At 38.5% G+C, this 21,867-nt stretch overlaps 2 protein-coding genes across 2 annotated transcripts in view; both read left to right on the top strand.

Moving 5' to 3' along the window:
- Positions 1-4,749, top strand: part of KPNB1 (karyopherin subunit beta 1) — a 94,557-nt gene extending 89,808 nt beyond the window's left edge. The window contains exon 23 of the transcript XR_009155057.1: positions 4,690-4,749. The gene's annotated coding sequence lies outside the window, so the exon portion shown is untranslated. The remainder of the gene's footprint in view (positions 1-4,689) is intronic.
- TBKBP1 (TBK1 binding protein 1) overlaps positions 1-21,867 on the top strand; it is a 95,799-nt gene that overhangs the window by 14,698 nt on the left and 59,234 nt on the right. The window contains exons 2-5 of the mRNA XM_058182858.1: positions 4,694-4,970; positions 5,890-6,012; positions 9,944-10,048; positions 19,557-19,698. Of these exons, the coding sequence (XP_058038841.1) occupies positions 4,694-4,970; positions 5,890-6,012; positions 9,944-10,048; positions 19,557-19,698 (647 nt within the window). The remainder of the gene's footprint in view (positions 1-4,693; positions 4,971-5,889; positions 6,013-9,943; positions 10,049-19,556; positions 19,699-21,867) is intronic.

Genomic DNA, 21,867 nt, shown 5'->3' with positions numbered 1-21,867 from the left:
CTTTCTTGTCTATCCGTAGCCCAAGAAATCGACTGATTCGACCCCTATCTGACATTTATTTGTCTTGACTTTTAATCCGCTGTCCGGAAAATGCTCAAGACCTTTCTTAACCGCCTCCCCAATTCCTCCATGTTTTCCCTGAAATTAGGACATCATCAAGTAGGGAACTACCCTGGGAGCCCTTGCAGTAGTCGTTCCATCAGGTTTTGGAACAGCCCTGGTGCCACACTAACCCCAAATTGCAATCGGTGCACTTGAATGCCCCCTGTGCGTCACAATCGTTTGGGCTTGGCTGTGCGGGCGTCTACTGGCAGTTGTTGGTAGGCTTGGGCCAAGTCTAACTTTGCAAAGACTTGCCCTTGCCCCAAGGAGTGCAATAAATGTTGCACCACGGAACCGGTAAGCGCTTTTCTGTAAGGCTTTGTTAAGCGTCGCCTTGTAGTCAGCGCAAATTCTAATTGACCCGTCCGATTTGATGGGGGTGACGATTGGCGTCTCCCATCTTGCGTGATCGACTGGCACCAAAACCCCCTGATTTATGAGCTTGTCCAGCTCCTTATCAATTTTTGGTTTTAGGGCAAAAGGGACTCTCCTCGCCTTAAGCCTAATGGGGGCTACCTGGGGGTCTAAGTTGAAGGAAATAGGGGTCCCCTTGTACTTGCCCAGGCAGTCCTTGAAGACATCTTCGAACTCGTTAAAGAGAATGTCTTTCAGATTGCAGTCACTTCTGTAGATGCCAGTCACTCCCATGCCCAGGGCACGAAACCAGTCTAGTCCCAACAGACTGGGCAGAGTTCCTTCGACGATCGTGATGGGCAGGGTCTTTTTGTGAGGGCCGTACTCGACTCGGACGGAGGTGGTCCCTCGAACAGGGATGCGATTCCCCTGGTAGTCGTGCACTCGTAGCCGCTGTGCTTGCAGATGGCGCTCATGACGGATGGCAGCGACTTCGCCAGGGTGTCCCAGGACATGATGGTGATCGCTGATCCCGTGTCCACTTCAAGCCTGCACCGACTCCTCGATCTTGGGCTTTGTGAAAATCTTCTTTCCACTTTGGTTGAGGCGCGCCTATAATGACAGTCATTTGGTTAGACTGCGCCTTTCTTGTTTGAACCAATCGCGGGCCGCCTTTCCGGTTCCGCGTTTGATTGGCCGATTTGAATTTTCGGCGGAAGGTTGGGCCGCTCTGCAAACCTGAGCTAAGTGTCCTTTCTTCCCACACCGCCGGCATGTTGCGTCTTTAAACCTGCAGCGTTGGCGCTGATGCTGCCCTCCGCAGCTTCCGCTCGCCACGGTCCTCAGTGTCGCTTTCTCGGTCCGGCAGACCCTTCCTCATCCTCGCCTCACCTTCGGATTCGGACTGAATCTCCTCCTGGTGTACTGGCGCTGGCTTTGCGCCGCCTTGGATTGAAGAGGCTTTGCAGAGTCTCTGCTGCTTTAGTAGACATTTCGTGTGCTCTGGCCTCGTCCAGAGCGGTGGCTAGTGTCAGGTTGCTCCTGGCTAGCAGTCGCCGCCGAGGCGGATGTCCTTGACCCTCGGATGAGTTGCTCGAGTAGCACTTCGTCTAAGTCTCGGTATCCGCAGTCCTTGGACGCTCTTCTTAAGCGGCCATGTAGTCACCGATGGACTCGCCTCCATCTGTCTCCGTTCTCCAATTCAAACCGCTGCACGTATTTGGACGGCGCCGGTGCGAAATGGTTCTTCAGTAAAGTCTGCAGAGTCGGCCACGATACCGATTGTATCGGCGTTGGCTCTGCCAGGGCTTCCGCAATCTCGACACCTCCGGCCCGCAATGGCTTAGGAAATAAGCCCGCTTTGCGGTTATCGGGATCCCTGTAGTTCGTTGGCTTCTAGAAAGCTTTCGAAACGGGTCATATATGTTCCCCATTTCTCCTTGCCCGGGTTGTACGGTGCGGGTGGCGTGTTTGCCATTTCCGCGTTTCTGCCCTGAGTTTGCTGGGTTCGGGACTAGCGTGCTTCAGCTCGGTTCTGGTTCTCCTTAGCCTCGAAATCCCACCTTCGTCGCCAATGTTAAGTTCGGGAAGTAACGAGGCTGGAGACCAGGGTAGTGACGACAGCTCTTTAATATAGGGTGAACCCAGCAACAGGCTGGGGGAAAAACCTCTCCTTTTATACAGTTCTGCTGGAGGCTTCGTCCAATCAGCAACGTGCTGATTTCCCGCTCAAATATTTAAAGGCACAACTGTTAATACATAACATGGGGTCTCTTTTTTTGGTTGCTATTGTTTGGCAACTGGGAATCGGAGGAGTTTTGGGCATTGCAGATCATCTGGAGATTTGTAGTGGAGCTGATACATCATGTTCTGTCTAGTCTGGATGCAGAATATTGAACTGGATAGGTCAGCGGAATGAGTCTATTCAAGTAGTTTCCTGTGCTTTTTATTTCCTAAGGAGCCAGTGGTTATCTGTTATCTATTATTATTTTTTTGTTGTTTTTTTTACATTTATACCCCGCCCTTCTCCGAAGACTCAGGGCGGTTTACAATGTATAAGGCATTGTCCCTTTATATGTGAGAATAAGAGCCATTCAGAACTGTAAAAAAATTATTCTGGTTTTTAAAAAGAATGAATGATTTTTGTAGTCTTATTTCTTTCTCAATACGCCCACATTAGCCATTAGAAAGAGCCTGCTATGGCGTGCAAGTTGCTGCGGCAGTTCGGACACCCATACCTGATTTTATCTTGCTATTGTTCACATTCCCTTTTTCCTCTTCTCTGTGCGGTTGTCACGTTCTGTGCCCATATCTGAAGTTGTTCAGTTCTTTCAACAGCCCATCTCTGTGTTGGGCTTGACTAATACACTTTCTTCTTTCCAATACTCATACTGAGAAATCCAGTGCAGCATTTGAGTTACAGATTTTTCTTTCACTTTTGAGTTAGAAGAATCTACTGATGGGGATAAGTGGCTTGCTAGAGAGTTAGACCCCAGATGTCATTCAGGATGGTATATAATGGCACACCGCCAGATCTGGATCCTTGGTGAATAAAGATACAGATATTCTCTGACACAAAACCTGTAGGGGTGAATGAGGGGGTAAGAGTATTTCTGAAAAACTTTGCGCTCCCTGAAAATAGGCAGGAAGGACATAAGGTCATGCCAAGCAAGTCCTGTCTGGTCAATTTGTGCTTAACTTCTTTCCAAGCACACATCAATAAGCATAATAGGCACTTCCAAACTACTGCAATATGTGATGGGTGAGACAGCATAATTAGTAGATGTAGCTGGGGGAGAGCAATCCACCACAATTCTTGAGCATATTTACAAATGAAGGGTTAGAAACACAAATATGTACTGGAGTATGACACTAGTATAGCGTTAATTTTTAAAACAAATAAAATGCTGTCAATAGGAAGCACATAATCTATAATCAGAAGATATAAACAAAGTGTAAATAAAAATGTTGATATAATATTTTTTCCATTAAAATATATTTTCTTGTGGGAGATAAAAAATTAACATATATTTTGCTAGTTTAAAGTGCCACTACACTATGATGACATTATGAGGCATCCTTTAATATTTATTTATTTATTTATTTATTTATTTTATTTAATCAAATTTGTATACCGCCCTATCTCCCGAAGGACTCAGGGCGGTTCACAGGCCTATAAAAACATATAAATACAGATTAAGATCACAATTAAAAAACTTATTCTAAAGCCAAATTAATTAAAATGATATAAATACTAAAACCAATTAAAATCAATACAAATTTAAAACCTAGCCCAGTCCTGCGCAAATGAATAAATATGTTTTAAGCTCGCGGCGGAAGGTTCGGAGGTCCGGAAGTTGACGAAGTCCTGGGGAGTTCGTTCCAGAGGGTGGGAGCCCCACAGAGAAGGCCCTTCCTGGGTGTCGCCAGACGACACTGCCTAGCTGACGGCACCCTGAGGAGTCCCTCTCTGTGAGAGCGCACGGGTCGGGTGAGAGGTATTCGGTAGCAGTAGGCGGTCCCGTAGTAACCCGCCCTATGCCATGGAGCGCTTTAAAGATGGTTACCAAAACCTTGAAGCGCACCCGGAAGGCCACAGGTAGCCAGTGCAGTCTGCGCAGGATAGGTGTCACGCGGGAGCCACGGGGGGCTCCCTCTATCACCCGCGCAGCCGCATTCTGAACTAACTGCAGTCTCCGGATGCCCTTCAAGGGGAGCCCCATGTAGAGAGCATTGCAGTAATCCAGGCGGGACGTCACGAGGGCGTGAGTGACCGTGCATAGGGCATCCCGGTCTAGAAAGGGGCGCAACTGGCGCACCAGGCGAACCTGGTAAAAAGCTCTCCTAGAGACGGCTGTCAAATGATCTTCAAAAGACAGCCGTTCATCCAGGAGGACGCCCAAGTTGCGCACCCTCTCCATCGGGGCCAATGACTCACCTCCGACAGTCAGCCGTGGACTCAGCTGACTGTACCGGGATGCCGGCATCCACAGCCACTCTGTCTTAACATTATCATTATTAAGCTGCATATTTGCATCATTTCTTTATTAGACCTTATCCTGGATTCCAAATAGATATTGTCCCACAGAATAGCTTTCAACAATTAAAATCTGTTTACAAATATATAGCTCAATTTATAACAAAAATCATAAGATGCTTAAAAGAAGTGGAATGATAGAAAAGAAGTGTTTTGCTATTTCCCTTATTGCTCTTGTTTCTTGTCACCTCCTACAGCTAGATTTGGCCATGCATTGATATTTCCTGCTAAATGCTCACTCCTTCCAGACTGTGTCATGGACTCCATGTTTGAGGATGACATCAGCATTCTTACCCAAGATGCCTTGGTGCAGGATGATGAATGGTTGGACAGTCCGAACACCGACCTCTCCAGTGAGATGTGTTCTGCCTCTCACTTTGCTTTCATCACAGCATATGATGACATCAAGAATCGCTTGACAGGGCTAGAGCGGGAGAACTCTAACCTCAAACGGAAGCTAAAGATGTATGAAATCAAGGTGAGTGGTAGCTGTCTAAAGTAAGGCCAGCCAGAAAAATAGCATATATCAATTCAGGGAGAAAATGTTGCTCCTAACATGGGCAGGAATGTATGTAATTATCTGTTGCTACGGAACGTTAACCCCACACAATAGGGGCTGAGTGTGTCCCTCCTACTTTTTAATGTGTTGGTTCCTGTTATGCTTGGAAAATCTTCTCTAACTGCAGTTTCAGAAATTTCCATCCAGAATAGTTTTGGGAAGTTGTATTCTAATATCTCTGGATAAAGATAGAGCAAAGATAAAGGCAGCTTTTAATTAATTTACTCTTTTTTTTAACACCTCTGTGGACCACTTGATCATGCCAAGGGTGGGTAGTTGCTAGATGGACCAATGTGCTGACTAGGTATTAATTAGCCAGTCTATCTTATTATTTTCCCCAGGAAAAATGTCATATTGCTGCCGATGCTCATGTTGTAAATCTGTTTGGACGTTTTTCTTAATTATACAACACCTCCCTCCTTTTGTTTGGTTTTTTATTTTATTTTTTTATTTTAAATAAAATGGAAGTAGTTAACTAAATAGAGAACCTCCTCCATAAATCAATAGCTCTCATATTGTGGCCCACAGATTACTATCAACTCCAATTAGAAATTTCATGGAAAGACAATTGAAGCATTGAATATATTTATATTTTACCCAGTATTTGATTTTTAAAAAAACTCTTAGAATAATTTTTCTGTGTTTATTTTAGCAGGTAAGATTGTAACTCTCTGATATTTAAATCTTACATGCAGATTTACATGTTATTGCTTCCCATTTTGTGCAAATATTAGTGAAACGTTTGGGTATGTGTGTACATATAGATATATAAACACACAATATTCTCATATATATATACACACAGAGAGAGATACATTTTTTAATATCTGGCTTGCAGTTTCCATTGATCAGTGACTTTGGAGAAGAACGTATGTTCCCAGGTTATGAATCCAAGGAGACTTCTCTTCTGAAGAGCGAGAAAGCCAACCTCCAGCAGCAGTTGAATCAGTTCCAGCGTGAGGTGAGGGGACTCTCTCAGCAACCTTTGAAAAAAATGTATGCATTTAATGTACTGATCTTTTCATGGAATTTTTCCTGTCATATGGCGGCTTTTACCACTGCCTCATGAATTGAAATGCGATTCAAGGCTGAGGGTTTGTTTCATTTGGTTGATTTTAGTGATATGTGACTACGATAGTATACAAAATTAATAAGAAAATGATATTTCCAATAGCTGTAGTTGCCTGAAGAAGGACTCCCTCTTCATTTTCATTAAGGATAATTTAATGGGGTGTGTTCATTTTCATGTGCAACTGTCTGTTGTGTTCTGGAATTTTAAGCTTACATTTGGAAGAAGGGTCTTGTACAGCTTCAATTTCAGAAAGCACAGTGAGTAAGGACTGTAACTAATAGTAGCAAAGACATAGAAAAAGATAGCATTTCACATGTCTCAAATCACACCTTCAACTAGATGACACCAGTGGTACATCTGGAGCTCAGATTCCAGGGTTCTGTTTGCACAGGAAGCTCTCAAATGACAACAGTCCAAAATTCTGCACATAGAGACAGACACAAGTGTGTACAAATACACACACATACACACACGGGGAGAGGACTGTGAATGAAATTCCTTAAGACAAATTATCTCTCTTGTGTCTTTTCCTAGAAATAGATAATTGAGTAACTGAAATACTAATACCTGTGTTGTGGGCTAGAGTAGGGAGCCCATAGGCTGCAGTGGATAATGTATCAGGTTTAAATTAGTTATGCATTAATTATATTTCTGTAAAGATTTTTTTTTGTCTTGAACAAACATGCATTATGAATTTTAGCGTATTTGTCTTTATATTAAAATGAAACTACTTAGTATTCTATAAGAGTCTTAATTGTTATTTTAATTCATCATAACCAAAGTAATACAATGGCAATAGAGATAAGAGGACCTAAAATTTCAAATAAATATTGAGCCTAGAAGATACATGAGATGATTTGGGGTCAATTGTTTCTCTTAGCATTGCATACTTCATAAGGCTGTATAGGTAAAATAGATGGAATCTCTCTCTCTTGCGCTCTCTCTCTCTCTCTCTCCCCCCGCATTCTTTTTCTTTATTGTATAAATATTTTATTTAATCATTAAATATACAATGTTTTATGCAGTGAATAATCTGAATTATCTGAAGCTAACTACCGTATTTAATATTAAGATCACTTTAGGATTATTATTTGTGTGTACACACACACACACACACATATAGAGAGAGAGAAGGAGAGAGAGAGAATACATATATATTGATTGGACACTCTGTTAGAAGGATGTTTTATAAGTATATTTAAATTTTACATTAATATGAACTCATCACTTAAGTACAGAATTTGATTTTCAGATTAAGGTCTAAATTCTGTAAAAATACTATATTTGCTATTTTCAGTTCCACTCCTTAAAACAGGCTTTCAGCCATTTATGGTTGTGATGAAGAACACAATGTCTAAAGAGACTCAATAATTTGGCTAGGTGGAGTCAGCTCCCCTGCTCCAAAAGCTTGGCAATTTGAAATCAACCATGTTGTAAATCTTGCTCCTTGTAAAAGAAGGCAGGATTATCACACCTACTTTAATATCTTACTTGGTTTATATGCAGACTTTTCCCATGGAAGGGAAAGTTCCACAAAAGGACTGGGAGCACTGAATTAAAGATTAAATGTTGTTGGTGTGGGAAGGACAAAAAGAGAGGGGAGAATTGAGGTGGGAGTGAAGGTACCATCCCCTTCTGTTGTTCTTCAATCATTTGGAATGGTGTATTTTTTCTATAATTGAAATCTTATTCCAGTGCCATTCTTAATTTAGTCATAGACCATCTGCATTCCTTCTCTTAAAATATTTTCAGTTCTCTTGTCACTAGAAGAGAAGGATGAAGGAAAGATTCCAGTAGTTAATTTTCAGTGCTCTGTGTCAAACTTCACACCCAGGCTAGGCAATAAACCCAGACACTTCGCCCTAAATTCAGCTTTTGGCCAGATTTGGCAGGAGATTTCCAGGCATTCCTTGGCTCAATTTTTATTGCAGACAAAAAGAAGGCCTCAGATGCAATGATTCATTGCTCATGACAGTGCAATAAGTAAGGAAAGAAAGAAGGAAGGAACAAAAAGAAAGAAAGAAAGAAGAAAGGAAAAAAGAAAGGAAGGAAGGAAGGAAGGAAAGAAAGAAAGAAAGAAAGGGCAGACATGTTTTGTAGTCCATTATTTAAATTCTGGCTTTTTCCTTTCACCCTTCTGAATAAACAGGTATTTAGCTTCTTCTGGTTTTTTTTTTTTGGTGGCCTTAAAAGGCAGTTAAGATATTTTTACTTGATAGTCCTTCCTAAACTTCTACTTCATAAGTTTCAGCTCTCATACTGTGGACCGCTTTCAGGGGCTCCTTAACATTGATGGAAATTGAAAAGAAAATTACATCCCAAAAGCAAAATGTATGCAGACAATATTTAATTAATATGTCTTATTCAGGGTGCAAAATTTTTGACAAAGTGGTTTGCTAATTATATTGGTATTTCTTAGTATGCCTTAAAAAAAAACCTTAGTCTATGTTTTAGGAATTAATATTGCTAGATGATCTCTATCACACAAATTTTGTTGAATATTCTACATTCTTGGTATTGATTGTTTTTTTATAGACTTACTACTTACTACTCCTCTTACAGGGATTACACTTCTCATATAATGGCTTAAAATAGTGAGATCCCATCCTTCCCATGTTAAATTAGGAAGTCTAAGGGAGAGTTTTGCTCAGATCATTTGAATACAGTTAAAAACTTCAGTGCAGTCAGGAAGAATGCCTACTTGGAGGAGACAAAACCAAAACTATTAGTGACAATGAGAAGCATGATGCTGCAACTATTTCCCTATCTATCTCAATTACATCTCCAGTATGAGTTGCTGTAGCAATGAGTCAAATTAATAAATGCACAAAGTAATCTAATCCAAAATTCAGCCACATTGACTTTTTTCTATGGAATTAATATTTCTACAGTGACATTGGGGCAATCTTGGAGTAGAGGATGCTAACTTCTTCACTTTGGGGCATTTTAAAATATTTGGGTGGGGGGATATGTAGAGTAGATGTTTTGGATGAGAGACTTAAGACATCCATTGCATCAATTAACACCTCTCCCCATAGGAAAAAACTAACCAACGTTTTAGAGAGGGTGTGTGTGTAGTTTTTTAAATGCATTTGAACTTCTGCAAAGATCTAAAACACCTAGTTTTGCCTCATAATACCTCCCAAAAAGAAAAGATGATACAAATTGCTGATTCCAAATGTACTTAAAAAGAATGCTAGGTGAACAGTATGTGTCTATGAAAAAATATTAGTTGAAAATAGATTACGGATACATAATTTTTTGGGGGGAGCAATGGAGATAATTAATTATTAATTAATATAGAATAATTAATATTCACACCATTTTCACCTATAGTAAATAGATTTTTCAGGTACATACTTTTGTGTAAATGGAAACTTTCTCAAGATATCTTCAGCACTTTTCTATGTGAAAATAGCTGCAATTCTTTAACTGCAAAATGAGTTCTTCCGCATTTCTTTTCTGAAATGATTCCTATACCTGGCTCCAAATTCAGTATGAATTGCTGCAATTTTTGCTGAATGATCTTCCTAATTCAGGAGGACCATCCAGGTTTGCTTTGCTTTACTATAGCAACCCATACAATTATCTGCTGATTAGCAAGCTGGCTGAACACATCTGTCTCAGGAGCCAAACAGAAAGAACAGATTTTCTTGAGTTTAATATGGGGCAGAAGATGGTTTAAGGGTCTAAAATATGGGGAATGTGCAGTTGCCTGTCACCAGCCTTTGAAACTGGCAGTCACAGATTTAGATAATTAGTGGCTGCTGAATGTGATTTTTTGCTCATTTATTTCCTATCTTTTCTCTCTATAAACCAGTTGCAGAAAAGCAAGGAAAGGGAAGAACAGATGGACGAGATGATCCAAGCCTATGAGAAGCTGTGTATGGAGAAAACGGACCTTGAGTCAGAGCTGGGCCAAATGGTGGGTGTCAACTACTTTCTTTGCCATGCATTTTCTCCCCACCATCACCCTCCATATTTGATGATGTGATTTGTTAGACTGAGAAAATAGCCATGTTTGCATCTGCCTTGACTGAAATACTATTTCACTGGGTAAAGACATGTATTTCTGCCAGCCAACAGCATCTGCAAGAGATGACATTGTATCAGAATACTAAAGATGGTAACCACTAAGACACAAATGTCAAACTCAAGGCCCCTGGGCCAGATCCGGCCTGCAGGACGCTTAGATCTGGCCAATGGTGAGATTCAGGTAATTTAATAACCAGTTCTCTGCCCTAATGATTTCTTCCAACAACCTGTTTGCCAAACTGCTCAGAAAGTTAACAACCGGTTCTCCCGAAGTGGTGCGAACTGGCTGAATCCCATCACTGGATCTGGCCCATGGGTATGCCCTGGAAAAGGTGAGGGACCAGCCCGCAGTGCCTCTGCCAGCAAAAACGGGCTCCCGAGCTCTGTTTTCACTGACAGAGGGTTGCAAGAGGCCATCACAGCCAAAAATGGAACTTGAGAGCCTGTTTTTGCTGGCAGAGTGCTCAGGCCACCATAGGCGCCAACACAAGTGACATTGAACTGGCCACACATATACCCCAGCCCCACCCCCCAGGTCAAATACAACCCTGATGTGGCTCTCAATAAAATTGAGTTTCACACAGCTTCAGTAACATATGATTGAAGACTTCCCCTTTTTATAAATGTTACACTTGTAAAACAAGGGGAAGGGCTTCAGTTGCATAGTCATGACTATCCTCTTGACCTTTCCTATACACTCATTCTATCCCACTCACCAATATTCCTGTTATATTATCAGCCCATTTTATTATGTGGATACAGCAAAAATTATAATCAAGAATATGGAGTAAGACAGGACTAGAATAAAATTTAATTTAACTTATTTGTAGATTTGATTAAAGTTCCTTGAAAATAATTTAATACAATTAACATGATTAATTTTATTTTTTGTTTTATATATATATCCTGTCTTTATATTAGTTTACAAATAACTCAGGGCAGTGAACCAACCTATACACCTTCCTCCTCTTATGTTCCCCACAACAACAACCCTGTGAAGTGGGTTGGTCTGAGGGAGAGTAATTGGGCCAAAGTTATCCAGCTGACTTTCATGGATAAGGTGGGACTAGAACTCACAGGCTTCTGTTTTCTAGCTTACTGCCTTAATCACTAGTCTAAACTGGCATCATACTATATTTAATAGAATCACAAATATTTTTATATGTATTGGTTTAGTTTTCAAATTTCTACCCTGCTGAAATCCAGAGACTTGGTGATTTACAAAGATTATGATAGAGCCAAACTCTTCCAACTCTTTTATAGCACAATTGTTCCTCCTCCAAGATTTGTCCCTAGATATTTCTATCACATTTTGCATCCTTCAGGTAGGAGACTATTTACTTTGGTCAGAACTGGGTGCTAAAGGTTAGGGCAACAACAACCAGTAGATCTATATGCCGCCCATGTTAAATCCCAATTTGTTTCTATTAAGACTTGGTTAGAATCCATTTCACATGTGCTATTGAAATGTCCGTTGTACACTCAGGGACAATGAAGTTTAATACTTTGAATTGTTAATAACTTTAATTGCTATTGTGACCAGGAAGTTATTGCCCTTCTCCTTGGTGACCATTCTTCTAAGAAGAATGTAAAATTCTTATTTATAGCTGTAGCTGTTAGAAGCCATCTGGTTCCTCCCTCACGCTATTAATTGTTAGCTGCTAATTGTGTTAGGATTTTCTCACATTTTTTGTAGTTATTGATTACTGGTCTTTTACTGTGTTTGGTCTTGGACCTTAAATAAATTTTGATTCATTCATTACAGATTATAAAGTCAAACATAAACAACATAACATTAATAAAAACAGTAAAACAATATGAGCCAAACGTAGAACTGATGACAGTTTTATTGTTTTAACTTCTATCACATTAAAAAATTACACAGTTAGACCTTGTTTAACAACTACTCAATCAGGGATTTTGAAGTTACAATGGTGTTGAATGAGTGGTATTTATGACTGGTCCTAGAAGTTCCAGCCATTCAAACACCCCAGCACAGTCACATGATACCAATCTTGGCAACTGGCTTGATTTATGATGGTTGCAGCATTATATGTATATGATTGCCATTTGCAACCTGCCTTGCTGACTTCCCAAACCAAAGTCAATAGCTAAGCCAACAAGGAAGGTTGGAAGTTGCTTTAGGTAGGTCGTTTACGCTCTCCCCCTCCCTGCAGCAGCTACCCTTGGCCTCACCATGATAGCACTTTATCTCATCAGCCACCCATGTACCATTTCCTGGCCAGCAGCAGTTACCCTCAGGTCCAACCATACTTGTGATGTATCTTGCTGTGGACATCCACTGGGCAGAAGATACTTACTTGCCTCGTGGCCCTCTTGCAAGCCACCTGGGACTTGTTTAACAATTTTGCAATCCTCATGAAGCAACAACAGGGAGTGCAACTGCTGTTGCTAATTGTCAGGTGATGTTAGTGGAGGAAATTCCCATCACAATTATTACACAACCAGTAATTTTCTGGCAACCATAGAATAGAATAGAATAGAATAGAATAGAATAGAATAGAAGAGAAGAGAAGAGAAGAGAAGAGAAGAGAAGAGAAGAGAAGAGAAGAGAAGAGAAGAGAAGAGAATAGAAGAGAATAGAATTTTTTATTGGCCAAGTGTGATTGGACTTGGTGCATATGCTTTCAGTGTACATAAAAGAAAAGATAATTAAAAAGATAATTAAGAATTCTAAGATACAATACTTAATGGTAGTCATAGGGAACAAATAAGCAATCCGGAAACAATCAATATCAATATAAATCATAAGGATAGAAGCAACAAAGTTACAGTCATACAGTCATAAGTGGAAGGAGATAGGTGATGGGAATGATGAAAAGATTAATAGTAGTGCAGATTTAGTAAATAGTTTGACAGTGTTGAGGGAATTATTTGTTTAGCAGAGTGATGGCATTTGGGAAGAAACTGTTCTTGTATCCAGTTGTTCTGTATGCAGTGCTCTGTAGCAAGGGTCTCCAACCTTGGCAATTTTAAGACTTGTGGACTTCAACTCCCAGAATACCTTAGCCAGCAAAGCTAAGCCAGCAAAACTGGCTGAGTAATTCTGGGAGTTGAAGTCCACAAGTCTTAAAGTTGCCAAGGTTGGAGACCCCTGCTCTGTAGCATCGTTTTGAGGGAAGGAGTTGAAACAGTTTATGTCCAGGATGCGAGGGTCTGTAAATATTTTCACAGCCCTCTTTTCCACTCGTGCAGTATACAGGTCCTCAATGGAAGGCAGGTTGGCAGCCACTGTTTTTTCTGCAGTTCTTAGGAGGGCTCTGGAATTTCCACTAAAGATTTCAGAAGTCCCATGAGGTTTTGCTGCCACAAACTGCAACTCTACCTCAGATGGCATGAGTATTTCTAAGATTTTTTGCTTCATTTTCCAAAATAGCTTGGATGGCCATAAGCATCATGAATCTTAATTTAGGTGAATAGGGAATGCCATTTGCTTCCCTGACTTTTGCCAAAAAGCCCCCCATAAAGCCTTTCTGAATCACGCAGAGGCAATTAGTCTTATTCAGTGGGGTTGGTTTTGAACGGCAGAATTAGAACTTCTCATGAATTCAGTGACTAATGGATTTAATGGTAAATCTTTTCTTTTATTCCCCACCTACGATAATCTGCCATACTAATTATAAAAAGCTATAAGATTATTATTTAGCCAGTCAGAACTGTGTTGGCAAGCCTTGATCCCTTTTGCCCCCCCGGAAGAGTATATTAGGACATAACTTAATATAGAACTTGCAATTCTTGTTATCCAGCCTTATAAGCATCATAGTAATTGGTCTTAAGTGTGCTTTGAAGAAAAACATAATTTTGCTTGGTGAGTCAAACTAAGGAGCCCTGTTATTCAACATTTCATACTCAACAGCAGAAGTAATTTTGAGGCAGAGATCCATTGTTATGTAGCAGAACAAATTCAGCAGGACCATATTTTGAATTAAGGGAATTAATCTAACTCTTTCAGAGGGTGCGATACAAATCAAAGCAAGGTCACCCAAAAGACTGCTTGGACATACAATGCTAGCAAGGAGATGGAGTTCTTCAGTATTTCTGAGGACAGCCAATAGTTCAAGGATTTTCAGGATGAATTGTGAGATAACACAGTACAGTTTTCAGGTGTGGGGGAATGCTATCATTTCTATTAAGCATCTGTTGGCTTAATAGCAATAACACTTACTTATATATCACTTCAGAGTGCTTTACAGCCCTCTCTAAGTGGTTTACAGAGTTAGCATATTGTCCCCAACAATCTGTGTCCTCATTTTACCGACCTCAGACTGATGGAAGGCTGAGTCAACCTTGAGCTTGGTGAGATTCAAACTGCCAAATTGCAGTCTGTCGGCATCAACAGAAGTAGCCTGCAGTACTGCATTCTAACTACTGCGCCACCACGGCTCTTGTTTCTATTGTTTTTCAAAGAATCTCTTCAGATTCTTAAGAGTATATTAATTTTTAAAAACTAAAAATAAACATGAGAGTGTGATATAATTTGTTTTTTAAGAAAACATGTCAGTACAGGTAGTCCTCGACTTATAACAGTTCTTTTAGTGACTGAAGTTCAACGACACTGAAAAAAGTGACCTATGACCATTTTTCACACTTATAACCATTGCAGCACCCCCCTGATCACATGATTTACATTTGGATACTTGGCCATTGACTCACATTTATGACCATTACAATGTCCCAGGGTCTTGTGATCCTCTTTTGTGACCTTCTGACAAGCAAAGTCAATGGAGAAGCCAGATTAGCTTAACAACCGAGTTACTAACTTAACCACTGCAGTGATTCACTTAACAAATGTGGCAATAAAAGCGTAAAATGGGATGGAATTCACTTAACGGTGTATCTCTCTTGACAATTCACAGACAGCTGAAATGAGTTGACTGGGCTCTTGTATTTGAACTTGGCAAGCTGATCCATGGTCCATATCATGAGAGGCCAAGAAAGCTAGTTTCCAATTGACTCCTTTTTTGAGCTCCAGTCATGTTTTTCTTTTAGTATGTTAATTGACCTTAATGGCTTTTCTAGCCAGAAAATGAGGCTCAGTACTGCTTCATAGATGCCAGCTATGAAAACCTATACTATGTTAGATGCATGCGCGCATACACACATACACAATTTAAAAAAAGATAAACATAAGTAAATATCCGCATTCATTATTTCTGAAACATATTTCATGGATGGATGTAATGATTTAGGAATTACTTTGTTTATACAATTAAATAAAAGAATACTCAATGTAAATATTTAATTAAAAGGTTCTTCAAAATTATTGGTTGCTGTATAAATTTACATCCTTTGCTAATTCCCATATTTTAAACTCCATTGATATTGATTAAACTTTGCAGTGTTTTCTTATAGTAAAATTGGCAGTTCATAACAACATTGAATTAATTTCTTGTGTTATACCATTTTATTTACACTTCCTAGGAAAGATGAAAAATTAATCAAATCAAATCAAATAAATTATTAAATATACCGTATTTTCAGAGTATAAGATGCACTTCCCTCCCCCCCCCAAAAAAGGGTGAAAAGTCTTATACTCCGAATATAGATCTGTCCAGCCTCTCAAACGGAGATTTCAGAGGCTGAAAGAAGCTTCAGAAAAAAAGCCTAAGAAACGAAGCTTCAGGGGAAAAAAAAGACTCTGAAAGGCTTTTATCTAGAATAATATGGCAAGCAACAAAAAAAGAATCAGTAAAGGTTCTAACCAAACTATGCTAACAAATCTGGAGAACGACACAATAACCAACAGATCTGAAGAGGTTAATCTATATACCAATACCAAAGAAAGGAGATTGAACAGAGTACAGATAGTCCTTCAGAATAAAAGCCTCTGAAAGAAGTTTCAGAAAAAAAGCCTCGAAACAGAGCTTCAGAAAAAAAGCCTGTTTTTTCTGAAGCTCTGTTTCGGAGGCTTTCAGATGCAGAAAAAAAAGCAAGGCACAGAGCTGACAACCAAGGGATTTGTTGCTAAAATTAATCTCTGGGAACAGCTGATAGGGGGTATTCTGGGAAGCTGATCCACCTACCAATCAGCTTTTTTTTTATTTTCGTCCCCAAAAACTAAGGTGCTTTATACTCCTGTGCATCTTATACTCCAAAAAATATGGTATTGTATAATTTTTCCATTTTACTTAAAAATCTTCCAACCCAAATAACTGTGTGGGCATTGTCACCAGAAATGGCTGTACATAATGATTTGATTACATTACTTCAGTATGATGACAATAAGTAGTATAATGCAGTTTTATGGGGAATAGTACTATAAAGAATAGTACTTTTAATATCAGGAAGAAATGATACTGGTTTACAGGCTGAATATCTAGCACTATCTCAGTAAATCTCCTTTGAGATGAATTGTTACTCATCTTAAATTGAAGTAACAATAAAATTAGTATATTTTTTATTATTATCTTTAAAGTTTAGTGTAGTAGTAAAGATGCTGACTAGAAACAGGACACCGAGTCCTACCCCACCCTCAGTAATGAAAGCTGGCTGGATGACTTTGGACCCATTATTCTCTCAGGCCAATTCACCTCACAGGGTGGTTGTTGTGGAGAAAAACAGGAGGCAGGAGTATTACGTATGTTCGTACCTAATGAATACCATATATTTTATACCATATAAAAAAGGCATAAAATAATAATTCTAATATTTCAGGTTGCTCTACCTAAATCTCTTTTCTATGCTTTGTCTAAGCCTTCGAAAACTATTTTATATAAAGAAACGTTTCCTTGCACATCAATTAATTAATGTGAATTGGAAACATTGAAACAAGAATTCAAATTAAAGAAGAATAGCAATTCTAATAGCAGTTTTTCTATTCAGCGATGACAAAGAAAAATGTTGCCCTGACTTAAGTCAGGAATATGAGTCTGTTGCTTTTCTTAGAATGATGAAAGGAGCAGTGTGACACAAGCTCTAACTCTTTTAAATGTGCATGCAATGTCACAGTACTTGTACAAAATAGGATCGGTTTGTATCATTCCTTTCATTATTCTATCCCCCTATTTGACCCTGCAGATGCCACTGATCAAGAATACAAAGTGTTCAGCCAAAATTTCAGTGCTCCATGTGACTGTAGAGGAAAGAAGGAATGACGTAATGCTTTATAACTGCATTGCTTAGCAATGGCAAATCCCAGTCCCAACTGCCATTGTAGCCTGCAAATAATCTCTATTTTATTTCCAATAATGTTTGGAGAAATACTGTATGCATTGGACTTCATCAGATGTGGGAAGATATCCAGGCAGAGCAAAGCAAATAGCAATAACAGACATATACCTTTTTACAGTGTTTTTACAGCCCTCTCTAAGTGGTTTACATAGTCAGCATATTGCCCCCAACAATTTGGGTCCTCATTTTACGGAACAATGGAAGGCTGACCTTCCTTTGAGCCGGTGAGAATTGACCTGACAAACTGCTGGCAGCCAGTAGCTAGAAGAATTAGCTTGCAATACTGCATTCTAACCACTGCGTCACCATGGCTCTTGTGTTTTATTATGTTTTGCATAACACATTAACAACATATAACACACCTATAATTTAATTGTCTAGGTTTCTTTTATGAATAAATTCAGATTGATTAGGAAACAATTATTTATAAACAGTTTTATCTTTTAGATTAACAACGTGGTGAACTTTTTTTTCCCCATCTTGATTTAACAATGTAATAGGCTTTTTTGTTGACCTTCTGCGGAGATCCTTATTTGGTTAAAGAATAACAAAACATTCCTACTTTAGTTCCACAAGGTAGGAAACTATGTGTAACTTTTTACATAAATAATATTTATTTGGTATTCATTCATTTTTTAAAACATTTAAACAGTTCAAAGCAACTCATCAGTTTAAAAATGTGTTATTACAGCTTCTCTTAATTGACTAAATAAATCTCCATGATCATCGATTAATTTAGTGAGTTTAGAGTTTATCTACAATCTGTAAAGTTAATATTTACAGATTTACTACATGTATAAATAGAATAAAATGCTATAATTATTCTGTATATCCTCTTGTTTACTTAATGGAACTCGGTTTTCTTTCCTATCTACCAGCTATGGTATTTACCACTATAAATAGAATAGAACAGAACAAAACAAACCATTTGGAAGTTCTAGTTCAACCTTCTGCTCAACCAAGAAGCCCTGTGCTATTTGTTGTCCAATCTCTTCTTAAACCCCCTTAGTGCTGGAGCACCCATAACTTCTGGAGTCAAGTTTTTCCACTGATTAATTGTTCTATCAGGAAATTTCTCCTTAGTTCTAGATTGTTTCTCTCCTTGATTATTTCCTTCCATTGCTTCTTGTCTTGCCTTCAGGTGCTTTGGAGAATAGGTTGACCTCCTCTTCTTTGTGACAGCCCCTTAGATATTGAAACACTGCTATCATGTCACCTCTAATCCTTTTTTTCATTCAGCTAGACATACCCAATTTCTGCAGCCTTTCTTCATACATTCTTCATTCAATTGTATTATGTCCTTGGAGGAATTTTACAATCCTTTAGCTATGCTGTCTTTGAGCCAAACATTATGTAATAATTAGATATTTAATCTCCATTTAAAAGGAAGGAAAATTGAGATCTTGGATTGAAAAGCCCTAATACAATTGGAGCATTATCAGAAATTGCTATTGTTTTAGCTATACTCTTGCTTAATATATGAACCCTGAATGAAATTAAGATGCTATTGTTGAGTAGATTTGTTTTTTAGCTGACTGCAACATATTTTTTTTAACTGAAGAGTTATTAATTACTCTATGCCCAAGAATGGAAGGATACTTTGATTCCCACAGTGAACAAATGGCTGCAAAGTTGATGGAGTTAGCAGAGATGGCTAAATTGATTGATTAAAGAAAACAACTGTTTCTACTTGGAAACCACTATTAGACTTTGTGCTTGAGATGGGAAAAAAAATGAAATGAAATTTTAATTTCGGGTTCTGCTGGCTAGATAGGTTTGTTGTTATAGAAATGATACTATGTATAAGTAAAACATTGAGTTGATGTTTAAGAATATTTTATTCTACTGTGCCAAAAAGAGTCAGAAGTCAATATTTTACTCTTTCTTTCCCCCTTTACCCTATGCCTTTTCCTCTTTCCCTTCCTTTCCCCTCTTTTCCATTTTTTTCTTTGTATTCCTGTATTTTATATTCTGATGAATTAATAAATAATGGGAAACCAAAAAAAGAAAACTAAAACGAAGGAAATGTTGACCAGGATCAGAGTGAACTCAGAATGAAGACTTTAGAGCAGAAGAGAGGGGGTTGGCCTTAGTTTGGAGGCAAGGCGAAGTTGAGGACAGCTTCTTTGGATCTGAAGGCTTCTCTGCTTACTGGATTAACTATCCTTTCTATCACAACACCTATTTCTATCTTGGTCTTTCTGCAGAGAGCACTTGTTGATACGCATTTGAATCGCATTCGGAGTTTGGAACAGCAGTTAAGGCAGAGAGATGGCAACACTTTCCAAAATCTCAACTCTCAACTTCAAAATCAAGAAGTTCAGTTCCGATCACTTCATGGCACTCATGGTGATTTTTTTTTAAAATTTCTAGTCCAGAAAACAAGGTATTGACTATTAGGTTTGAAACCAGATATACTCAATTGATCCTTTCCAAAGTTTGGAACTACAAATCCCAGAAATAGTTACTCTGGGTGGAAATATTGGAAAAAGTAGCTGCAGCATATCTGAAGGTACTTGTTTGGAGAATGCTGTATTAACCAAAATGTGGCACTGCAATTTGAGAAAATCAATTTTGGAACCAACACTAAAGGGTTAAAAGGACTGCAGATAGTTGAGATGCCTCAAATGTAGGCAGTAGTCATAGTTCATGAAAAATAGCTGCATTTCTAAAGGGTCAGTGAAAGGAGATGTGGTCAGAAATAGGTCAGTGGTCAGATTTCAGAGAGGCAGAAGATGAAGTCAGATAAGGGATTTATATGGTCAAATATATCTTTTGAAGTCAGATAGTTGTTTTCAGCCTGTGAGGTCAGCTGAGGTCAGCTATTCAGAGGCTGAACCTAGAAACTTAAGGGAAATCTTAACCCTACAAAATCTTGCCTTCCAGTAGTACATTGACTCATCAATATTTATTTGTTCATTTATCCATAAATAGAAGTAAAATATATAATCAATTATAATATTGGTATCTTTCATTTTTATTGTGCAACAATCTTGACATTTAAAATAAAAAAGAATTTAAAATACTGAATTAAAAACAGTAATGGTTAAAAAGAAGTATGATCCAGTAAAATTTGTATTATAATATACAGACATTCAACACAGCAATTTATACATATTTATACATACAAGAATTTATAACATAAATTCTTTTAAATCTGCCACCGTAGTATAGCATTAATATCCAGTTGAATATGTACAGGAATGCCAATTATTTCAAATAGTGTTGTGAATAAATACACTGAATTGTATATAGAATGCATGTATGAAAATTGACCTAAATATGATTAATGTATCATGTAATCAACTGAAACTATTTCAGATTTCTAACTGATCTACATTTCCAAAAGGTTATTTTAAATTCTATACCAAGTTTATCCAAAGAGCTGTGATGAATTTAAACTATATCTCAAAACTATCCTATGAGACTAAAACAAGACTGGCTGTAGGATAATATTTGTGAAATATTTTATGTCCATGAAACTTGGTATATCAGAAATATGGAATTTGTGGGCATTCCAGAAGTTGCTGAATTATAGCTCCCATCATGACTCCTAGTCCACCCTGTTATGTGGAACTCGTGGGGATTAACATATTTTTATTTCTCCAGTCCAGGCTGTATAAATGTTAAAAATCATTATTAATACTTGTATTTTGCAGATATAGCTATTGCTTTACATTAAAACACAGAAAAACACCCATCCATCCATCCTAGGTATTTGATGGAGGTGTTATATGCAAATAGAAAAAATGTTGCAGGCTGAAGATGAATTGTGAAACCACAATTATGAGGCCATGACTTCTATATGAATATTTCCTCAATTGTATTTGAGTAATTACAATTGGGGCCATGTCAATCCAGGCCCTGATACCAGATTTCTAGCTGATGTATCAATATAAAACATTCTTCATTCAGGGATCGTGTGAAAATGAATCATGGTCTATACCAGCAAGAGATCCATAGATACATTTTTAAAGGCTTGGAAAAATGGAGCAAGCACATTGATAATTCAGAACTTAATGTGTCAGGCTGGCATAGGACTATCTGTTTCCCATGTGTAAATGGAGATTATTCACATTATGGCACTAATATTTGTCAGCCAGTAGGTGGTGCTATAATTCCTTGAATTTTGGGTGCATGCAGACTAGTCCATTTCAAAAATACTGTTTTCCCTTTGACCTTTACTTTTTATTTTTATTTATTTATTTATTTGTCACAACAGTATATATAAGCATAAGCATGAAATAACTATACGAATTGGATACAATCAAAAGGAACATTAGGACAGGAACGGGCGGCACGCTGGTGCTCTTATGCATGCCCCTTACATACCTCTTAGGAATGGGGTGAGGTCAATAGTAGATAGTCTTTGCTTTGAATTCCTAAAACAAACATAAAGGAAAAGGATAAAATGGTTGATTGGTGAATCTTTTTCCACAGTCCAGTTTTCTGGATGGTTTTACCTATTACCTACTCACTTTTTGGAGCAGTGTTCCTGCATTTTCATGTTGTTGTTGT

This window comes from Ahaetulla prasina, chromosome 4, assembly GCF_028640845.1.
Source record: "Ahaetulla prasina isolate Xishuangbanna chromosome 4, ASM2864084v1, whole genome shotgun sequence".
Lineage (NCBI taxonomy): Eukaryota > Metazoa > Chordata > Lepidosauria > Squamata > Colubridae > Ahaetulla > Ahaetulla prasina.
The sequence above is the reverse complement of the archived record's forward strand: the minus strand, read 5'-3'. Positions and strand labels throughout refer to the sequence as shown.